This window comes from Dromaius novaehollandiae, chromosome 2 (genome assembly GCF_036370855.1).
Source record: "Dromaius novaehollandiae isolate bDroNov1 chromosome 2, bDroNov1.hap1, whole genome shotgun sequence".
NCBI classification, from domain to species: domain Eukaryota; kingdom Metazoa; phylum Chordata; class Aves; order Casuariiformes; family Dromaiidae; genus Dromaius; species Dromaius novaehollandiae.
In genome coordinates this window covers 21,188,083-21,208,698 of record NC_088099.1, presented here as the reverse complement: position 1 = coordinate 21,208,698, position 20,616 = coordinate 21,188,083, and the positions used below count along the sequence as shown (strand labels likewise).

The following is a 20,616-nucleotide window of genomic DNA, read 5'->3' as shown; positions in this document are numbered from 1 at the left end:
TTTAGCTCAGTTTGATTAATTCATTTGTAGTGGAACATTGCATGGTGATGATCAGGGTGATTGTCAGAAATTTTAGGAATAAGTTTTGAATATATAAATAATGTATTTCATTAACTTTTTGGCTGCTTAATATCTGCTACTGTTTTATAGCTGTTGTTAAGCCTTGTGAACAAAAAATAGTCTTCTCTGTATTTGGATTTTGTTGATTTTTTTTTTTTAACATAAACTTTACAACTTTTTAATTGTTCGCAGACTGCAGTTTTTTAGGTTCTGTCACATTGCTTTTGCTTTTCTGTTTTCAATTGATCCTGAAAGTAGAAAAGCAGGATTGAGTTGAAAAAGGAGTTTTGCTATTTGGTTACTTGATTATTGACAGAATTCCTTGCTAAGTTGCACTGATGTTCATTTAGGAGGTCCACTATGGTTAAAATACATGACTGAATATAAAAGGTTTTTAAAATGAGGAAAAACTGTGGTATATATGTGAATTGCTTATTGATTTGCTGTTCTATGTATAAGAAGGCTGCTGAAAGACTGACTAATTTTTCTTTAGTGCTATCTTTGTACTCTGCATGTGGTACATTTTTTTTAGAGAAACAGAAGAGCAACAAGAGAGCATTTGTTTGAAGATAGCTAAGAACTGTAGGCTGTTTGACTGAAGCAGGTAAATTCCAATGTAGTAATATTTTGTTAATTTAGGGGTCTGTTTTCAATGTTACAACAATTTCCTTGTTTATTTGACACAGTGAGGAAGAAGTAAAATCATGATCAGTTAAACAGATTATGGTTTTTGAATCCTAATTGTAATATCTTCTGGTAATATTCATTATGTATTATCTGTTTTTTAAGCAAATTATTCTGTTATATCTAATATTTTGGGTCTCTCATTTAAATAGTTTTCTTACAGTAATCTTTGTCCACATCTATCTGCAAGTCTAAAAGGCTCTTTTTTGCTCTACAAGTTGTTACTTTGAAATTTGATTCCACTGGATGATGATCAGGAATGCTGTGTAACAGCATTCTTTTTATCAGCTTTTCACCAAGACTTCTTTCATGCAGCTGCTTGGGAAAAGGCCAACTAACAGTGCAGTGGTTTTATGTCATCATTCAGGCTTTCTTTCCATCGTATGGGTTAGCATAGGGATCTCCTAAATCTATAACAAACATCATATGCTAGCTTTTCCTATTATTATTATTATTATGGCAACAGCTCTGCCTGTCAGATTTAGTATTCTGTTTTGTTTTCTTGGTGTTAATATCCAAGAACATGGATGGTGTAATGTTATCTGCACATGTTCAGGTGCATAGATTGTGCAAGAAATGCTTATGTACAAATGTTCTCATGCTTTTGTACAGGTTTGCAGGGTTTTATATGTGTGTTTTTCGCTAGGAAAGATGGTAAAAAAAATAAGTCATTTAAAAGTGTTTTACTAATACAAATATACAAGAGTAAATATTTATTCTAATATACATTATACGATTATATGTATAACTGGTAAATATAAATCTATTATGAGGAAGAACACGTTTAGAGAATTTTTTAGATATGTATTTCTGTCATTTCTTTTGCTGTATAATATGATTTGGGAGGGGAGAGGGAAGGGAGACTCCTTAACACCATTGCATGTCAGCTAAAGTTACTCACTTAGTGGATCAGTGGAATGTAATCTTTAGCTATTCCAAAAACAAACTATTTGCTGTGATGACAAAGGATGCTCTGGAGAGAATTTTTCTTGTGTGACAGTTTTTTAGATGAGGAGCGACATGTTGATAAATGATGATTTTTGGTGAGAATTCTGTAGTAGGATTCTGTGGAATGGAGTCTCTTCTTTACAGGCAAACAGTATTTCATTTGTTTGCGGTTTCTTATTTTTTAAATAGAATTTGTCACTTCATTCTGTGTACCAATGGTAAGGTGGGCAATAAACTACAGTGAGACCTCTGGCAATTAGTGTTGAGCACCTTTTCATCCACCTTTGAAAAGACTGGATCAAACAATGTAGTGAGTATAATATTGCATTAACTATAACAGTCTAAAACTATATTTACTAGGGTCAAGGAAACTGCATTATCTCAAGCTGACAGTTTTCTTTCCTGCAAGTTTATTATTTATACAGAAGAGGATCTGGATCAAAACAGAAGTGTGTAAAATGTCCTAGTGAAGAGATGCTTGACTAAAAGTCTAAAATAGTACTTGATCTTACCCTCTGGCAAGTAGTAACAATAATCGTTTTAAGTACATGTGTGCTGGCTTCACCTTTCAGAGTGGGATATAGCTGACTCTTCGGGTCAGTCAACAGATCTAATAGTTGCAAAAACTGAAGGTGCAGTTTCATGTAACACAGGCTTACTCTTGACCACCACTGAAAGGAGTGGGCTGTCTTTTTTTCCCATGAGTGGGTGTTTCCTCTCCTGTGGTTTTGTATATGGTAATCGTACAGCTTTAGCTTGAGTCATGTCAACTTCTTTGCTGATCTGACTGGAAAGTAAACTTTTCTTTTCCAAGTTTAGTAATCAGTTGAATAACATTTCATCTGGTTTGCTATGTGGCAAGACTATACTAAAGGGAACAAGTAGGAATGTACAGTTGAAAGTGAAGGGTAAAGTGAGACTTCACTTTTTGGTGACAGCTCACAGTTGAAATGGATTGAGGTGTATCCTGAAATTACATCCTTGAATGGCCTTAATAAGAAACTAACTTTTAAACCAAGAGAGGTTCTTCCATCCTAGAAAAATACATTCACTTGGTTTAGGAGTGAGCTATAGTTTAAAAAAAAAAAAAATCCCTTGGGAGAAATGCTGGACTCTTCAGGAACATACACAGAACACATTAATAAATTTTACTCTGAAACTGGTGCACAGTTAGGAGATGATGATGACATCCCAGAGTGCTATTGTGGGACCAGACTGGCAGTTCAGCTGGATCGCAATGCGACTTCATGATCTGGGTCTCTGCAGTCTGTTACTGTTTTGCAGCACAACTTCAACATAGACTGTGGGATATGGCCCTACCACTGGATGTGCTCTGTATCTGTTAGCTCAAAAACTATCGGTGGGCTTCTCTCGATTTGTATGGTAGGATATTGTAAGTGTAAAATCTGTTGCTGTTAATTTTATTATGAAGTAAAAGATTTTAAAAGCAAGGCTTTAAACATTTGTACTGAAAGAACATGGAAACCTATGAATTTCTTTGCAGGGAAAGTGCTTGTGAATGAAGTTTTGAACACTTAGACTGTAGTTGTAAAAGCAAAAATTTAGAATGATAATGTACTGTATATTGTTTATCTTCTTGAGTTTTCGCTATTAACTTAAGATTACTGTGACAGAGTTTGCTTCTATTTCTCTTACGTAGTTTTTTGTGGGTAAGAATCTTTCATTTGCTGAAGGTGAAATTCAGAGTTACCTGTTCACTGTCACACTGGGATAACAAACCAACTTTTTTTTTTCTTTCTTTTAGTTAAGGTTCTGGAGCCCAACGTTTGTTAGTCTGAATGTTAGAATTTGAATACACAGGAATAATTATCTGCTCAGTATCTAAAATTAGAATACTTTCACTGAGTTAAAATTAGTTAGGCACCCAAAATCAAAATTTCAGCAAACACTTAAACATTTGCAAATCAGCAAAACCACAGGAGTTATGCTGAGGTAGCAATTGGGGGGGGGGGGGGGGAGAAGGACTCACTTCAGGTGAAAAGCCGAAAGTTCCATAAGATATATTGTAACTTTGAGGGCTTTTGGGGGCATAAATTTTTGATTTCTGATATTGAAAAAAACTGTTTTCAGCATCATTGTTACAGAAGATGATGTTGGGATTGTTTTATATGTCGGTTTAGGTGTTGTTTTAATGTTGGTTGACGTTGTCTTCCAAGATCCTTTGAAAGTAAAGGGAAAAATGTCTTACTACCCTTGTGTAATCTTAGAAAAGAAAGTAGAAATATTTTTTGAAATGGAAGGAGCAGTTCCCAAAATGATAGGACTAGAAAGTGCAGTTGAAATAAATATTTTTAATTTTATGTACCACCAGTAAGTTGTTTCTAACAATTATAACCAAAAACCATTCACATTTTACAATTTCTGGATCAGAGGACTGATTATTGTAGTATATTGGCTCTTGGAAAGCAAAAGAGTCAGTGAATCTGCCAGCCCATGTTATCCGGCTGCCAGTGTTTTTTCAGCAATACAGGTTCAATGAAAGCAGGTCTGATAAGAACCCACAGGGGCTATCTCATTTGCTGATTTGAATCCTGGTGGTACTCCCCCCCCCCCCCCCCTTGTTTTTAAGCTAAAGCCTAAATGTGTTTATTCTGAAATAAGCTAGGCATTATCATCCACTAAACATATATTATAGAAAAAGCACGTATATAAAATGGCCGCCTTCTCAAAGGTTGAAAAATAATAAATAAGGAGAAAAGAAAAAAAAAAGGAAAATACTGAGGATGGGGAAAGTTTTTAAAATATTTTGCAAGATGCCAATACCTGCAATTGCAAAAAAAGTTTTTGTTCCCCCCAGTTAAAGTTGTCGTGAAAGAGAGATGAAAGCAAAAATAAATTGTGTACAAGTAATCCAGTGGAAATACTAAGAGTTTGTTAGCAGTCACTGTAAATTAAATTGAGATACAAAAAGTTCATAAGTAAAATTTAAAAGGAATAAATCTGTGGTCAGTTGTTTGCATACAAATTGTGCACCACCAAAGTGGTGCTTATCATTGTTTTAAATAGGAAAGGATAAGGCCTATACAAATAACTTTAGAACCTCATTTGGAGGAACAGTAATCCTAATAATGGCATGTGTTTCTGGCTAAGGCTGAAAAATCATCAGGTACAATTACGAGAAGTCAAAACACAGGACAGAAATAAGGATGGGGTATTCTATAAGAAGAAGAATGATAAAAATAAATTTTGTTCCAGCAGTAGCTAGTGAGGATGTCTGAAACATTGAATGTGTAGAACAGAGTGACTGGCATTGAAATAAACCTGATTGATATCAGTGTGTTAGATTTTATATATATACATATATATATATATACACACACACACACATATATATATATACACATATATATATATAGTGTATATATATATGTGTGTGTATATATATACTTACATATATATATATAGTGTGTATATATATATATAAGTGTATATATATATACTTAAACATTGGGAAAGCTCTAAAGGATTGGATTTAATTATGTCTTTGAAGAAACAGATGTATGGTTGCTGACAGAGTTGGTAGTGGCCCAAAAATAGTGAAGCAGTCAGTAATTTGAATAGGAACTTTACAAAACAATCTGATGGCTTCAGATGGAATTAATTGAACAATGTGTGTTTTAACCTAATCGTGAACATTCTCATAAATCCAGGCGTAGAGAATGTGCTTGCTTCTCTTACCAGTTACACATACAGTTTGGATGGATGTCTTTCTAGGATGTTTTGTTACTCCAGCAAAGTAAGATGTCACCTAGCACGAAACAGGCAAAAGAAGCATTCAACTCTGAGCATGGTGATAGATGTTTTATTTGATTGAGACTTGGAGGCCTGAGCTGTGCCTGAGAATAATTGCCTAAAGGAGAAGGAAGTGGGGGCGGCTTGCGGCAAAATAGCAGAGTAATTAAAGCACTTGCCAATGAAGAGGAAGGTATGGGGGTCTCTCCCCTCAACCAGAGGAGTTTGAGTTTTCCATGAAAATGGCCTCTTATGCCTGACTATGTAATAACTGGGGGCAAGGGATCTTATCTAATCCTGCCTCCTAAACCTAGGCTAATATAGTAAAGAATGCAAGATAGCTAGAGGTGGACTGTGTATGATAATAAGCATGATTGATCCTGATTATGTAGCCTAGAGAAGTCTTGCTGGGGAAGATAGCTTTGGGTTTCTGATTTCTGCTTTTGATGTTATTTATGCATATTTACATATGCATGTTATATACCTAATTGCAAAAGGTATATGCAGGACGTAGAGCATGTAGCAAAATCCTGGGATGTTTTCTCTGCTTTCTGAAAGGACTATGGAGGCATTTTTTCGCTGTGTTATATAATCTAGATCCTTCTCGTTCACAAAAAACATGAAAAATAAAGGCTGCATGTATGCTAGTAGCTCATTCTTCCATCAGTGAGACAGAAGAGAGCTATCGTGTGTTCCCGGTTTGGCTGTACATGTCCTTGCTTCCATACTTTCCTTTTTGTAGCAAAAATGAATAGTCTTTGGATGTTTAGGAAAAAGATAATGGTTGTCTGCTTAGTTTTCTGTTTCCCTCCTCTACTGTTTGGTCCTTACAGTGAAGGAGAATGTTCTTGACCTTCCTCAAGCTTTGATAACAGTTTTGTGGAAGAGTCTACTGACCTTCTCGAGTTCTCCAAAGGTGAAGATTCCACAGCCTCTGTAGACAACGTGTGCCAATATTTAACCATGCTTGGTTAAAATTGGAAATATTCCTTCCTTAGGCTTTCTTCAGAGAGAGCTGCTGCACCTCTTCATCTTTCACTTCCTCTGTTCTTGTGCATTTGTCCTGTCCCCGGCCGACTTTCCTCCTCCAGCACTGAGTGGAAGCACAGGCGAGCTGGGTGTTGCCCTCCAACTGGCAGTTGTATTTTTCTTCAATGGTGAAGTTTTGGATGAAATAACATGTAAGCAGTCGTGTATAGGATCTCTGAGTCCTGGTGGGAAGTGGTGCTGGAATAAGCTGCTTTTGTGATGTAGGCATTTGAGAGGGATAGAGGAAGATGAGTGCTGCAACCTCCTCTGTGATGTACATATTTATTGGACAGGTTGTGAATTTTCAGCAAGCCCAGATTATCTGGGATCTAAGGAAGATACTGGAAATCAGTGGAGAAGGTCCCTTGTCCACAGTTCCCTGAGCACTTGTTGATTCCTTATTCAGAAAGAGCTGTAGTACTTCATTGCTTCATGATGCAGATACTGCTTTTGTTGTGGGGAAGACTGAAGTGTGTTATTGTCCACAGCTATTCTGGATATACACTATATATTTTAGAAATCAAAATATGTTAATCTTTAAATTACTGGCCATCTCTCTTTTTTTGTAGTGAAGTGGTAGCATTCAGTAAAAGTTCAGTTATTAGAGCTACTTTTGAAACTGATTTCTTGTAGTGGAAGTTCTTTACTTAAGGCCTAAAATACCTAAATTTTAACTGGCTTAGTAAGTCATTTTAATATATCTATATCTATATATATATATAGATATTTTTAAGTATGTCTCTGGTATACTTTGTATATTTCTGTAATAATTTTTAGTTATAAATAAGTGTGACTAGAGGGCAAATTTAATTCCATAGGATGTAAAAGCTTTTGTCATCTGCGAATAACTGAAGAATGGTCTTTCAGTATTTTGACCTGTCGCTTTTTTACTGGTTTAATGGCTTTTTTAGATGAATGGTGTTTCTATTTCAGTGAAAATTTTTCCTGAGAGGAGACCTCAAGATAAATATTCACCATTAACACCATGCTAACATCTGTATGGTATGACTCTGGCTCAAGGCAGTTTGCAAGTCTTAGAAAAGTCCTTATAAACACTTATTCCCTGAAGACAATGTGAGTAGAGGAGAGAAGAAAAAAGACTGAGGTTTTTTTTTATAGGCTTTTTCAGTGCGTCTGTTGATGAAGATTTTAAAATGGCCTAGTGGAACCACTTCTAAAAGCAGCTCAAGTTGGACGCTTACACTTTCTTTCCTACTCTTTTATTGCTGTCTGATACATTTTTTTTTATGTGGAAAATTTCTACAAACTATTTTGTGAATAAAATGATGAAGCAGCACAGATGCTGTGTTTAGTTGCAGACAAAGTCCTGAAATGGTATAATATGTGTTACCAGACTGTGAATGTTGACTGTAAGTTATGTGTGTGTACTTCTTATTTTCTATGCAAATTAGAAATATCAATTTAGTAAACAGAAATAAAATCTATTGGTTGGAAGCAACTAGAAAACACTTCTGTTTTAAGGTAGGATAAAAAGCATTTTTACAGAGAAACAAAAGAAAAGCAAGCCTTAATTCGTTGCTGCCCTATACAGAATTCCAGATATGGAATACTATTCCACAGTCTGAACAATAGTACTATAAGTAAATACAACTTTATGTTGAGCTCAGTTTAAGAGTCAAAGTGCAGTTGAATGAAGAAATTGAGAACCTTTAGATTCAGGAGAGTAGTTGAAACAAAACCGGAAAACCCAAGATGAAAATAAAACCTCCAAAGGTCTGTGGTAGGGCTGTCTGTATTATAGGATGTATTGGCACAAAGATAATCTTTTTGGTTTAATATAATAATCTGTTGGATTATTTAATCTGTTCAGGACTGTCATTTTATATCCTTACTGGTCATATACAAGTAAGACAACCTGGGCAGGGGGGAAGGACAATTCTTTTTAAGGTGTGTAGAAGGTCTTGTACAAAAAGATTGTGCACCACAAACTTGGAGCAGTGTTCCCCTTGGGGAAGCACAGAACTCCTCCTAGATGACTAGCCACACGGCATTCGCTTTAGGCTGCGAGAGCTCTGTGCTGTGATATTACTCATGCAACAGAATGACTAGTGTCAGTGTGTTTTTTCTTTTTTGTTAGCTCTATAGCAGTTTCTGCTAAATTTAGCCTAAGGCGAAATATGGACAGTTTTTACCCATGCTATAAACTGGCCTCCATTGGAACAAACTGGCAACTCTTAGGATCTAAAGATTCAAAGAAGGCCTGAAATTAGTAGATTTCTTTCTGAATCGGTGTTTTCCCCCCTCCCCCCCTTATCAGAACTCAGACAAATAGGGACTTCTTGATTTTGTTGATACGATGGTAAGTAACTAAGTGTTTGTTGGTGATCCCAAGTTAATGACTGAGAACAGGACTGTTGCTATGGATATGAAAAAATAAAGTGATCACATTTTTAACAAGGAAAATTTGAGGGATTTGATAGAGCTTTCTTTGGTGGTAGGAGGAAGACTGCTTGCTGTAGAGAGAATACAGGAACTTAGTCGAATTAGAATGACTTCTCTAAAAAGAAATTGTGCCTTGAAGTCTTACATGATGATAATGCTTGCATAAATACTAGCGTGTTCATATGGTATTTCCCTTTTGCAGGAACTTGCATAATTTGTGGGTGTTGACTGTGAATCTGTGAAATTTAAAGAAATAGTCCATTTTTCTGTTTGTGTGTTGCAATTTGTTTGTATAAATCATTACCATTTGCATTTAATGGAGTATTATTTGTATGAATTCTCCACAGAATAAACTTGAAAATGTTACAGCTCATCTTAATTTTGGATAATATAAAATGAAATTCATGTTTTAAGTAACTTATGTCTGTAATAGTCTAAACAGTTAAAATAGTCCATGGGAAAAAAAATGTTTTTAAAAGGTTCTTTGTACTATAATTGAAATGTCCTTTGAGCTTCTAGAAGGCATTAAAATTAAATACAATTATAACTTTTTGTAGGTTGGGCTCATGTGGTTTGTGCTCTGTACATTCCCGAGGTGCAGTTTGCAAATGTTTCTACAATGGAACCTATCGTGTTGCAGTCTGTTCCTCATGATCGTTATAATAAGGTATATTACGTGTGTTTGTCCTTTATATAATTTATTTATTTTAAAGTTTGTGAGCTTTAATAATGTAAAACTACACTTTTTAGAATGCATTTCGCATAAAATTCATAAACACCCACTATAATGCTTTCTTTTGTTTTATGTCTTTATGATAAATTCAAGATTTAAGGCAATATTCAACTCAGCTTTAAAGTTATTTGCAATGCCTTGTTGTTGTTTTGTTTTGTTTTAAGAGTAGGGACTGTCTTGTTAATTAAAATATATCATGATCTTTGAATATTGGTATATTTTGAAAAGAATGTGAAATATTTATCATGGGTAAAAATATTATTACAGCATAAGTGAAATATTGTTGTTAATTGCCACTACATCCTACTGCTTTAAGTATAGATAAGATGTGCATAAACACTTTTTTTAAAGGAAGAAAAGCTATGCTAATACATTAAGGCAAAATCTTGCAAACTTCTACCTTTGAAAGTATATTCACTTTAATAGGATTATTTGCTTATAGAAGAACTGCTCCTAAATAAGTGTCAGTGAGATGGCATGTTTTATGACGTGTGGCAAAGCTAACAACAAAAAAAAAGTAATGGAAAAGTAACTTTAATGTTCTGTAGTGATGATTACACTTCCCTAATTATTTCTTTCTCTTCTTCGCTAGACTTAACTACCCTTCTAACTACCTTCTCTTTTTCTAGTTTTCCTTCTGTAGGCAGCCAACTGTCTGAATTTCTGATTAGTGTTATTACACATTGTTCTTGTATTGTTGTTTTTTACCTTGATTCGCTTTCTTTTTCTTTATTTTATGGTGGTTTGTGGACTTTGGAACAAAAGAGGGAATAGGTCATATTAAAAAAGGAACAAAAAAAAAGACACGCATCACCTCTGGTGTCCTCCTAGCGGGGAAACCAGTCTTGTTTGAGTTGTCTTTGTCTCCTCCCATCATTGTTTCTTTTTCCGGGTTTATATCTTGGATGATTTTTTTTTTTTCTGCTCAGAAACATCCACATTATGCTTCTGCTGCTTGTTTTCCTGTCTTTGTGCGTGGGCCCCTCCCTCCTCCCGCCATGCTTTGGTCTCTTCCTCGTCTCTTTCACATTTCCTTACTGGCTGTTCAATACGTTTTTGCCATCCTTACCAGTGAGTCAGAAAAGCCCCAAGTTAAATCTAGGTTCTTTTCATGCTGTCTTGTCAGGTACTGCGCGAGTATCTGTATCAGTTTCTCAATATTGGCTTCCTTCTTCATCGGCTAAAACAAGCAATGGTGAGATCAAGTGAAGAACTAATAACATCTTTGTGCTTGTACAGTTTTGCTGTGAAAGATGAATTTATTTTATCCTTCCTTCTTAACTTTGGGCCCACAGCATGTCTGTTTTCTCCTTTTCCCTAAGCAGTAGTCAGTGCTTTTTTTATTTGTAGTGGTTCTTCGGTAATGTACTTCTAAAATGTTTAACAAGATTTTAAATTTTGTCTTATTTGGCACCATTTCAATTGATGTCAGTTCATGTGGGATGAGTAAAACATTGTAAATTTGAAAATTTACCCTCTATCTTTTAATATTACTTGTTCTCAAAGTCCAGAGTTGGTCTACCAGTCCTTAACTACTTTTTATCACAATTAAAGTTGCTTCTTTCTTGCACAGTTGTTCTTCCAAATATATAACATATAGTATAGACCTTGTATAAAGTTCCTGATGTTGTCTTCCTACTAGCTTTTTGTTTTCAGCTTTTCCCACTTATCTGTTTTGGGCCTATTTTCCATGTTAACAATCTACCTAAAACTGCTTTCATATTGGTCAGTGCAGTATCTTTTAAAATATAATGAGACACATCTCAGAAATTGCAGGCTGGGGGGGGGGGGGCAAACCTTGCAAATTATTATTATTTATTATTTTATTTTTGTTCTGCATTTTTAAAGTACACCCAGGTTTTGCTGTCCTCATTTGGTCATTTTGGTTCAGGGAGATACCATATGTGGATTTCGGGGGAATCAAAGAAATGTCTATAGTGCAGTTGCTAGAGCAACCCTGCTAAAACCAATTGAACTTCATACTCAACAGGGGTCTGGTTAGAGCAGTACAGAATTCAGGAGGCAGTGGCTGGCAGAGGACTATTCCAACTCTTTTGATTGTAGCCAGTGCTGCGTTTTGTACTGCTGTCACTGAACTACCGCTAGTTTCTGAGTAGGCTGGCTTTGAGCTTGCACATAAAGTGCCTTGCGTAGTTTCTGCAGCATGTCCCAAAAATGTTACCTGCCACAAGCGGGAATGTGCACAGAAAGAAAGATTACTTTAAGCTTGTTTAATATGTCTGAATGCTGAAAAGACTGAAACTCTAAGAAGAAAATGAAATGAAGCGAGTCAACTGTTCTAATAGGTAATTCCTTCTAAATTACTTTATTTGCTTCAGGAATAGTCTCTGAATTAACAAAAAGGTCAACAATCCCTATATGTTTATGAAGTGTTTTGTGTTACCTTTTTTCCCAGCATCCCCAAAAAACAATGCAACTACCAATTCCCTTTTTAGATAGCCTGCAATAACTGTCATTTTTTTCCTCATTCAGTGCACACTGTTTATCCTAATCATATATCAACACTTTAAAAATCTGAAACTGTGTAGACGCATTTAACTCTGACTTTATCAATTTGTAGTGCATACTGTTCAGGAGGAAATGAAAAAGCTGTTTTTTGAAAGGTAGATGTTGCAAGAAGTCCTTTAAAACAATTATTGCACATTTTCAATAAATGTAAGTATATAATTAAGGAAAAATCCAATTGGTTGCCTTTTTAAAGAGGCTTAGTGCCAATTTATTTCAGTCTGTCTGTCAAATTGGCACAACTCTGGTTGGAGTAGGATGATTTTGAAAGATATTTTATTTCTTGTGAAGTCATAAGTAATTCCGTGTATTTGTCTGGTTACTATTAGAAGGGTAACATATGGAAACAGGAAAAATGTAAGTCAATGAAAATTACCATAAAGAAGAATACGTACCATAGTCTTTAAAATATAAAGACAGACCCCTTTGAGATTTGCCAGGAGGTCATATTTAATTTACATAGGATTTTGAATGAAGATGTTCATTTATTGAACGTTGCACATAAATGCAGTATTACAAAACACAGTAATCTTGAATGCAAGAAAAACATAGTTACACCAAAGCATAAGGCTTGTTGATACACAGACATTTGGCCACTGGCTTTTTCAAATTTACCTGCTTCTGAGGTGAAACCCTTCACGTTATATAAGGAATCCACTAAATGACTCGATTAGCGAGTTGGCTAACAGGAAAACTCTTCTTACACAGTTGCTTCCAAAAAGAATTGAACCAGTAGTTGTTCTCCTGTTAAGTAGATGTTATGCATGGATAATCTCAATTTATTTTATTTGAGCTTTAGTTGTCACTTTCAGGTTCTTCTGAAATTTCATGATAATTGAACATAATTACTGTTTTTTGGAACCTCTTCAGAGTTGATTAAAAAAGTAAATGCATTTGGAGTGTCTTGATCCACCTAGCATTAAGGGCAGCTGTTATATTTTTATTTCAATATTTGCTGGAATGATGAGAAATATCTGCTTAAATATAACACCTCTAAGTTAACTCCTACTATAACTTCTAAATAAGCTGTTTTTCAGATTACCTTTTGCTTTACAAGGATTTTCCTTGCCTTGTCTTTCCTTCTGTCTTTGTTTCTGCAGACATGGTTTAAATTTTGAATCTTTGAAAGAAAAATATTAACTGACAAGTAAAGGCAGCTTTGCAAAGTGTCTGTTGTGCAGTTAAAGAAACTTATGTATTTGTCATGTTCTTCGAGTTGAGTTTTCTGGCGAAGTCTGAAGATTTATCTAATGCTGTATTTTCCACTGGGTTTGGGAGAAGTTTAAGTGGTCCCTTCCCTTAGGGTTTCCCAAAAACAGGGCTGCTGCAGGTGAGGGGATGCAGAGCCAGTTTGCACTGAAGTGCCACAGGGTTCTGGGGAGTGTAGCAATTGCATGGACTTGCAAATGTATGAATATCTGAAGTCTTCTACTATATTAAAGAAAGATGAAGCTGCTTAAACTTCTGTTGTATGTTTGCATGTCTAAGCGAAAATAGAGTGATGATGAAGTTCAGCTTTAGAGAGGACTTCACGCCTGCACTGGAACAGGAGGGTGACATTTTCTCTGGCCCTGTTTCCTGCTTAGGGTTAGGAAACAGGTCATATACTACTCATGGCTACTACACGAAGGTTAGAAGTTCACTCAGTTTGTTTAAAATCTGTAGGTCATCCACAATGTTGATTATAAACTTGTTCATAATGTAGCCAGTCTGTTCTATCATTTTACAATAATGTTTTATCCTGTGTCAGTTTAAGGGGTTCTGAAACACAGATCCTAAATGCAGGATAGAGCGTTGAAAAATAGAGCCTATATCCTTGTGAAATGACATGCTTATATCACTTCTCTTGGAGATTTAATGAAGAAAAAAGATCTTGAAAAATTCTGTTTTGAGTAACAGAACAATAACTGGAGCTTGAGTTTTATGGGGTTTGTTTAACTTTTTCTGTTTACAGAGATACCTTACTTTTGAAGTTACTTGCACTTAATACAGTAACTTAGATGAGGCTGATAGGAAGAAGCGAGATCATGATCTAAAACTTAAGTGTGTCAGGTCATTGTATGGAAAGCTAAAAAGTGGCTAGTCTCGGAGGCTGTCAAAAAAACTGAATTGTCTTTACATACTACCTCAATGTATATAAGGAGCAAGGCAAAGAATTGAGCGGGATTATACCCCTTTCTGAGCCTTCAGATGTTAGGATACAGATATATTAGCAATTGTGTTTAATGCTTTTTAAAGGTCTAGTGAAAATTGTGCAAGAATGACACAGCTCTCCTGGAGCCTGGCATGCTAACTGTAATGCTTTTGTTAGCTGTAAAACGCTGACATCTGATGTTAAACACGGTTCTAAATACTTCTGTTAAAAGCCTTTCCGATACCAGAATTTTCGTAGTTTTCATGTCTTTCTAAGTAATACTAGTTTTCCTTTGTGTGTCTCTCTCTCTGTGTGTCTCTCTCTCTCTCTCTGTGTCTCTCTCTCTCTCTCTCTCTGTCTCTCTCTCTCTCTCTCTGTCTCTCTCTCTCTCTCTCTGTCTCTCTCTCTCTCTCTCTCTCTCTGTGTCTCTCTCTCTCTCTCTCTCTCTCTGTGTCTCTCTCTCTCTCTCTCTCTGTGTCTCTCTCTCTCTCTCTCTCTCTGTGTGTCTCTCTCTCTCTCTCTCTCTGTGTCTCTCTCTCTCTCTCTCTCTCTGTGTCTCTCTCTCTCTCTCTCTCTCTGTGTCTCTCTCTCTCTCTCTCTCTCTGTGTCTCTCTCTCTCTCTCTCTCTCTCTGTGTCTCTCTCTCTCTCTCTCTCTCTCTCTGTGTCTCTCTCTCTCTCTCTCTCTGTCTCTCTCTCTCTCTCTGTGTCTCTCTCTCTCTCTCTCTCTCTGTGTCTCTCTCTCTCTCTCTCTCTCTCTGTGTCTCTCTCTCTCTCTCTCTCTGTGTCTCTCTCTCTCTCTCTCTCTCTGTGTGTCTCTCTCTCTCTCTCTCTCTGTGTCTCTCTCTCTCTCTCTCTCTCTGTGTCTCTCTCTCTCTCTCTCTCTCTGTGTCTCTCTCTCTCTCTCTCTCTCTCTGTGTCTCTCTCTCTCTCTCTCTCTCTCTGTGTCTCTCTCTCTCTCTCTCTCTCTCTCTGTGTCTCTCTCTCTCTCTCTCTCTCTCTCTGTGTCTCTCTCTCTCTCTCTCTCTCTGTGTCTCTCTCATGTGTTTTGGTCCATTTTTCTTAACCTGTGTTTTCTACCCATCGTCAATGTTCTATTTATTTTTTAATCATTCTACTTTACATTACTGGAAGAGGTTGCTATACACTAGCAGCACATCTGCTACACAGTAAATGTAGACAATTTTGAAAAACAGAGAAACTAATAAAAGTTGTTTCTATTTGCCTTCCCGCCTAAGATCTTCTAATGGGTTTTCCATACAGGTAGTAATGTATTGTTGACAGTTTTCACTTTAGTAAGGTTCTGTCTTATTTAAAAATAGACGATAGACTGCATCTACGAAGAAGGATATTTTCATTAAGAATCAGTTGTTAAATTGTTCTGTTTTGCTTGTGCCATACATTGCAACTGGTATTATAAATGTGGTATGATAGAATCTCTGACTGGCATTTCAGTAATTAGAACAGTATAAAATGGAAAAAGATGTAGTTTTACCTGGTATTTTTCACTAAAATGTTGGCGAGTTATTGTAGTGATGTCTGTTACAGCAATTGTGTCTCTATATAGCTTTCCTCCTTGTTTATTAACTGTGTATAAAAATACTGAATAATGAAAAGGACTTTGGATTTTTTTAATCCAAATTTTTCTATTTTAATTGAAAACACTTTCCAAAATGTTATGAATTGCCGCAGTATTCCAGTAAAAAAGAAATTGAGAGAAATGCTGTGAAATATTTTCAGATCCTGGACAACTTGTTTTCATTTTAGCTTATTAAATTTCGAGCTTGAAATGGGTTTGGTATACTAACTTAAGTTTTGTTTACAGAAGGTTCTTGCTAGGGTTGTTTCTAAGATGATGTTTATGGGGCTGTCCAAGTCATATTGACGTTAAATTGAAGTTAAACACTAAATTAATACATCATATAAGTACTGAATCATCTGAAAATTATTTACAGCAAAAGTACAAATAAAATTTTAAGTTAGTTTTTTTGATGTTGTTTGTGTAGAGGTCTGTCCGTATATATTGTATGGTGTCTTGTGCAATTAGGCGCTCAATCTAATTTGATGTTTCTGAGTGCAACTGATATAAGACTTGTAATATTAAATGCATATGTGAAAATGATTGTGACCTAAAAGGACATAAACACAAATTTGAAGGCAAGGAAAATCCTGAAGCCTAATGTTTGCCTTTGGGTGTTTGACCATTTTGGCTAATTGAATAGTGGTATAGAATTGAAATAAATTAATATTTGTACTGCATTAGGATTGATAAAGTGTTATACAGATCTTACCTAAAAGGTCTATTAGGTGATCTCCTTTTGCAAACAAATGTAATTAGTTTTTTTTTTTAAATAGATTTCTTGTATAACCTTAGCTGCAAAATCCAACAGTTCTTATGCTAGAAAATCTCCTGTGGGTAACACAGAACTTATTTGTATGCTTTTTATCATGTTAAGTATTTTCTCTTTAATAGACGTGCTATATTTGTGATGAACAAGGCAGAGAAAGTAAAGCAGCCACTGGTGCTTGCATGACATGTAATAAACATGGATGTCGACAAGCTTTTCATGTAACATGGTAAGTATATATTACCATTTAACATCCCTGAAATCATTTTCAAAAAGAAATGGCTGCACATGATATTTCTGAGGCATCTGTAATAAAGTGACTCTGTTTTGTAGCTTGTGTAGAATATCCAGCATAATGGAGTTTACTGACAATATGGCCATAGTAGCATAGACATTGTGAGCTACAAAAGCTATCTGAGAATACTCCCTTATGTTGTATTAGCTGCTTTGTGGTCCTGTGAATATGCTCTGAGCGGTATTAGAGTTGTGAATTGAAAGCTAGCTGATATGTCCATATAATGTCTAGCACTTTTTCCTGTGTTCTTTTTCTTAGGTGATACTTTATATAAATACAGGAATAAGCAGCTGTTTGTTTATCTGCTAACTGATTTGATGTTTACAAAAAGTAAAAGCAGTAAAAAGTACATCAGACTGGGGAGCCAATCACTTGTTGAGATGTGCATAAAAACACAATAAAGTTATCCCCAAAATGTTTATGAATCTGTACCAGGAGGGGTGACTTACCTCACTAGGTTTATCTAAACGGTACCTGTATAACCTAAGCTATTAACTTAGATTTCATCTACAGCTGCTGGAGAAAAAACAGGCCATGTCCACCATCTGATTCATAACACTTTATAATATTTGAGTTTACCTGCATTCAGGAGATGTTTGTCTTACTTTATGGACTTAGAAGCTGGATAATTAGATTAAACTGCATGTCGAACAGGTAGAAGCAGGCAAAAGGAATCCCATCCCCAAATTTCCTGGGGATTGTGTGTTCTTTTGGATTCAGGTTAAGTCTTTTTGCAAGAGATAGTGGTTTTATACAGCTGTCTAGGTTCATAATCTCTGGTTTTACCATCTGTTTTATGAGTGCCCCAACATGCTTCATCATTTCTCTGTGCGCCAGCTCAGTCAGGGAAATCATATTTGTTCATATACTTAAATGTATTTTCCTCAGGGTAGTCAAATGATTTTTGAATGTCTTGTGCAGATCTTAAAGGGTTTGATTCTGCAGTCTAGATGCTGATTTCTTTGCAATCCTACATGTCCTCATTTGCAGAGTCAGGACCTCTCTGTGCAGTGTATTTTGGTTTTTTTGTTTTTTGGGGTTTTTTTGGGGGGGCTTTTTTTGGGTTTTTTTTTGGGTGTTGTGTTTTGGGGGTTTTGGGTTTTTTTGCTTTTGGTTTTTTGCGGGGGTGTTTTTGGGTTTTTTTTTTTTTTTTTAAATACTTGGATATCTGGCAGGATGTTGAAATTTTAACTTTTCATAAGCATCTAATTATTCATTGGAAATGATCAATGTCAGGTTTGGTTTTATGGTGAAAATGGATTTGCTCCTGAGAACTTACACATCATTCGAAGAGGCTACTTACGGCTGTGAAAAAATGTATGCATCTAAATATTTGAAGAGAGAAGGTCCTTTTCACTTCTTGTCTTTCTTCCGAAAACTGTGTTTTCAGTGAATGTCATAAAGAACATGAGAATATATTCAAAATGAAAATATTTGTATCATTCCTAATCTTGTCAATTGTTAGAATTTTTTGATTTGCTGTGAGCACGTATGTGTTATAAAACGATACCCAGCCAAAGAGTACTGTGACTGAGGATATCGAGAGGCTTCTGTAGTATTTGTAAAATGGAGGGAATATATAAAAGCTAGAAAAAATAGAGATCCGGCATGAGCTGTATCAATTTTGAGTTAACAAAACTTGCCCAGGAAGAATGACCTTGAGTTAACAAAACTTGCCCAGGAAGAATGAGCTTGAGCCTATCTTTTTGTTTTTGTATGCCAAGCTTAGAACGGTAAATCTTTGCTTGAAGACATAATGTTAAATGTTTTTTGTAGGTAGCATCTGCTGTAGGTGTGCATGTATTTAGGAGAAAGTATTTATAGATTGCCCAAGAACATAGTGTATAAATGAGAGGAAAGCAATTTTAAAAAGCGGAGAAAATAAGCTGGTGTGCAAGTTGTTCTTAAGTATTTGCTTGCATGTTTTTGACTGTAACGTTGCATTATTATACTAATGAAAGTGATGTACAAAATGAAACTGAATATTTGGGTTTTCAATGTCCAAGTTCAATAAAGAAATTTGTCCAAGATTCCAATAAAGAAAATAAATCAAGCTTTTACAAATGGTGAAAAGCAAATTTGACTTTAAAAGAGGGATAGAATAGGGTAGTATTAGCCCAGACAAGGAAACTTGCAAGTCTTATTCTTTCTAAAAGAAATTAACCTGCCACAGTCTGTGTTAAACCAATAAAACACGGTTTTGCATGACATGTAAAAACTGGAAGTTTTGCTTAGGAAAAAACCTTGTATTTTTCTTGGCAGAATAGGAAGGATGCATACAACTCTAGAACAATTTCATCTTATTCACAGGATGGTTTTGTTACAAGCTCTTGTTTCGGTAGATAATTTCTGACTTAAGTTTGAGCTAAGCAGCATAATAAATTGCTTGATTTATTTATTTGTGGGAGTAGCTGCATAGTAAAAGCAGACTTTTAAGCTATACGTGTATAAGTGGCTTATAGGCCTGGTGCCCTTTCGTAGTCTAAATATGAACCATATATGTGTTTTACTTGGTTACAAAGGTTAATTAGGTGCTTGCATCCCTTTAAGTTTCTTGTGTCTTTGGAAATCTCTTCTATTAAATGTAGATGCAAGTATCTGTATATGATCAGCTGTGATGTTCTGGTGTGAGTTGATGTAAAATTGATTTTCTCGGATGTTGTTTGGTTTGTTATAGTGCCCAGTTTGCAGGACTTCTTTGTGAAGAAGAAGGCAATGGGGCAGATAACGTCCAATACTGTGGCTACTGTAAATACCATTTTAGTAAACTGGTAAGTATTTCTAAATTACATACGTAAATTGCACTAACTAATTATATTTCATTAAAACAATGTTTTAATCACAATTATAGAAATACTAGCTAAAAATGTATTATGTTTTTATAAGTGATTACTTTCTAAATGTGTGTTTCTCCCCAAGCTTTTTTAAAGTCAGTCCTTTAAAGTTATCTGATTGCTGTAATATTTTCTTTTGCTATTTGATTAGTTGGCTTCTAGGAATTTAGAATGTTTTGGAACAATCCAGAAATATTTCTTTCTTCTGATATACTATATGTTGGAGAATAAAAAAGCCCTCTCTATTTTTTCTTCTCTTCTTTTTCTTTTCTTTTTTTAAACTGTTCTTCCCTTTGTTCTTCCTCTCACTGTGTACCTAGTGGATATTCCCTACCTATAAGTTCTCTGAAACGCAACCTTGAGGAAATGGCTTGAGGTTTGATGCAAAAACCTTCAAAATTTCTTATTTATTTCTGTGGGTTTTTGGATCAGACCTCTCGAGTATTTCATATCATTTCTTATATCACCAGGTTGACAGTGCCAAATAACTGTGTGTGTACGCATGTGTGGACTTGAAGGACTTTTTAAATTATTTAGAGTTAAATTCAGATTCTAGTGTAAGTATGCTTAAACTTGCAGAGTACTTGCTTTCACTGCTAAAAAAAAAAAGGTTAAATATTTTGGGGTAACTTGAATAAGTTGCGATGAGGTTAAAACAGGGCAGATGAGCCATTTTAGCTTTTTAGAAGATAAGCTTGGTGAGGTTATCTCTGTGCTCCTGTGAATATTGATGAACTTGCTTCATGATAAAATGTAGCCTGTACTTAGCTAAGATTTTTATCTTGAGCTAGGTATACAAAAAGAACAACAATGGTGCATTATCTAGCAGTGAAAGCAAGCTCTTACATTATTATGCATTTGATCTGAACGC

The 20,616-nt window shown here is 35.4% G+C and overlaps 1 protein-coding gene across 7 annotated transcripts in view; it reads left to right on the top strand.

Annotated features, from left to right (window-relative positions):
* MLLT10 (MLLT10 histone lysine methyltransferase DOT1L cofactor) overlaps positions 1 to 20,616 on the top strand; it is a 144,661-nt gene that overhangs the window by 36,109 nt on the left and 87,936 nt on the right. For all 7 annotated transcript variants that reach the window (XM_026098559.2, XM_064505949.1, XM_064505947.1 and 4 more), the window contains 3 exons: positions 9,435 to 9,544; positions 16,742 to 16,845; positions 19,589 to 19,682. In XM_026098559.2, the coding sequence (XP_025954344.2) occupies positions 9,435 to 9,544; positions 16,742 to 16,845; positions 19,589 to 19,682 (308 nt within the window). The remainder of the gene's footprint in view (positions 1 to 9,434; positions 9,545 to 16,741; positions 16,846 to 19,588; positions 19,683 to 20,616) is intronic.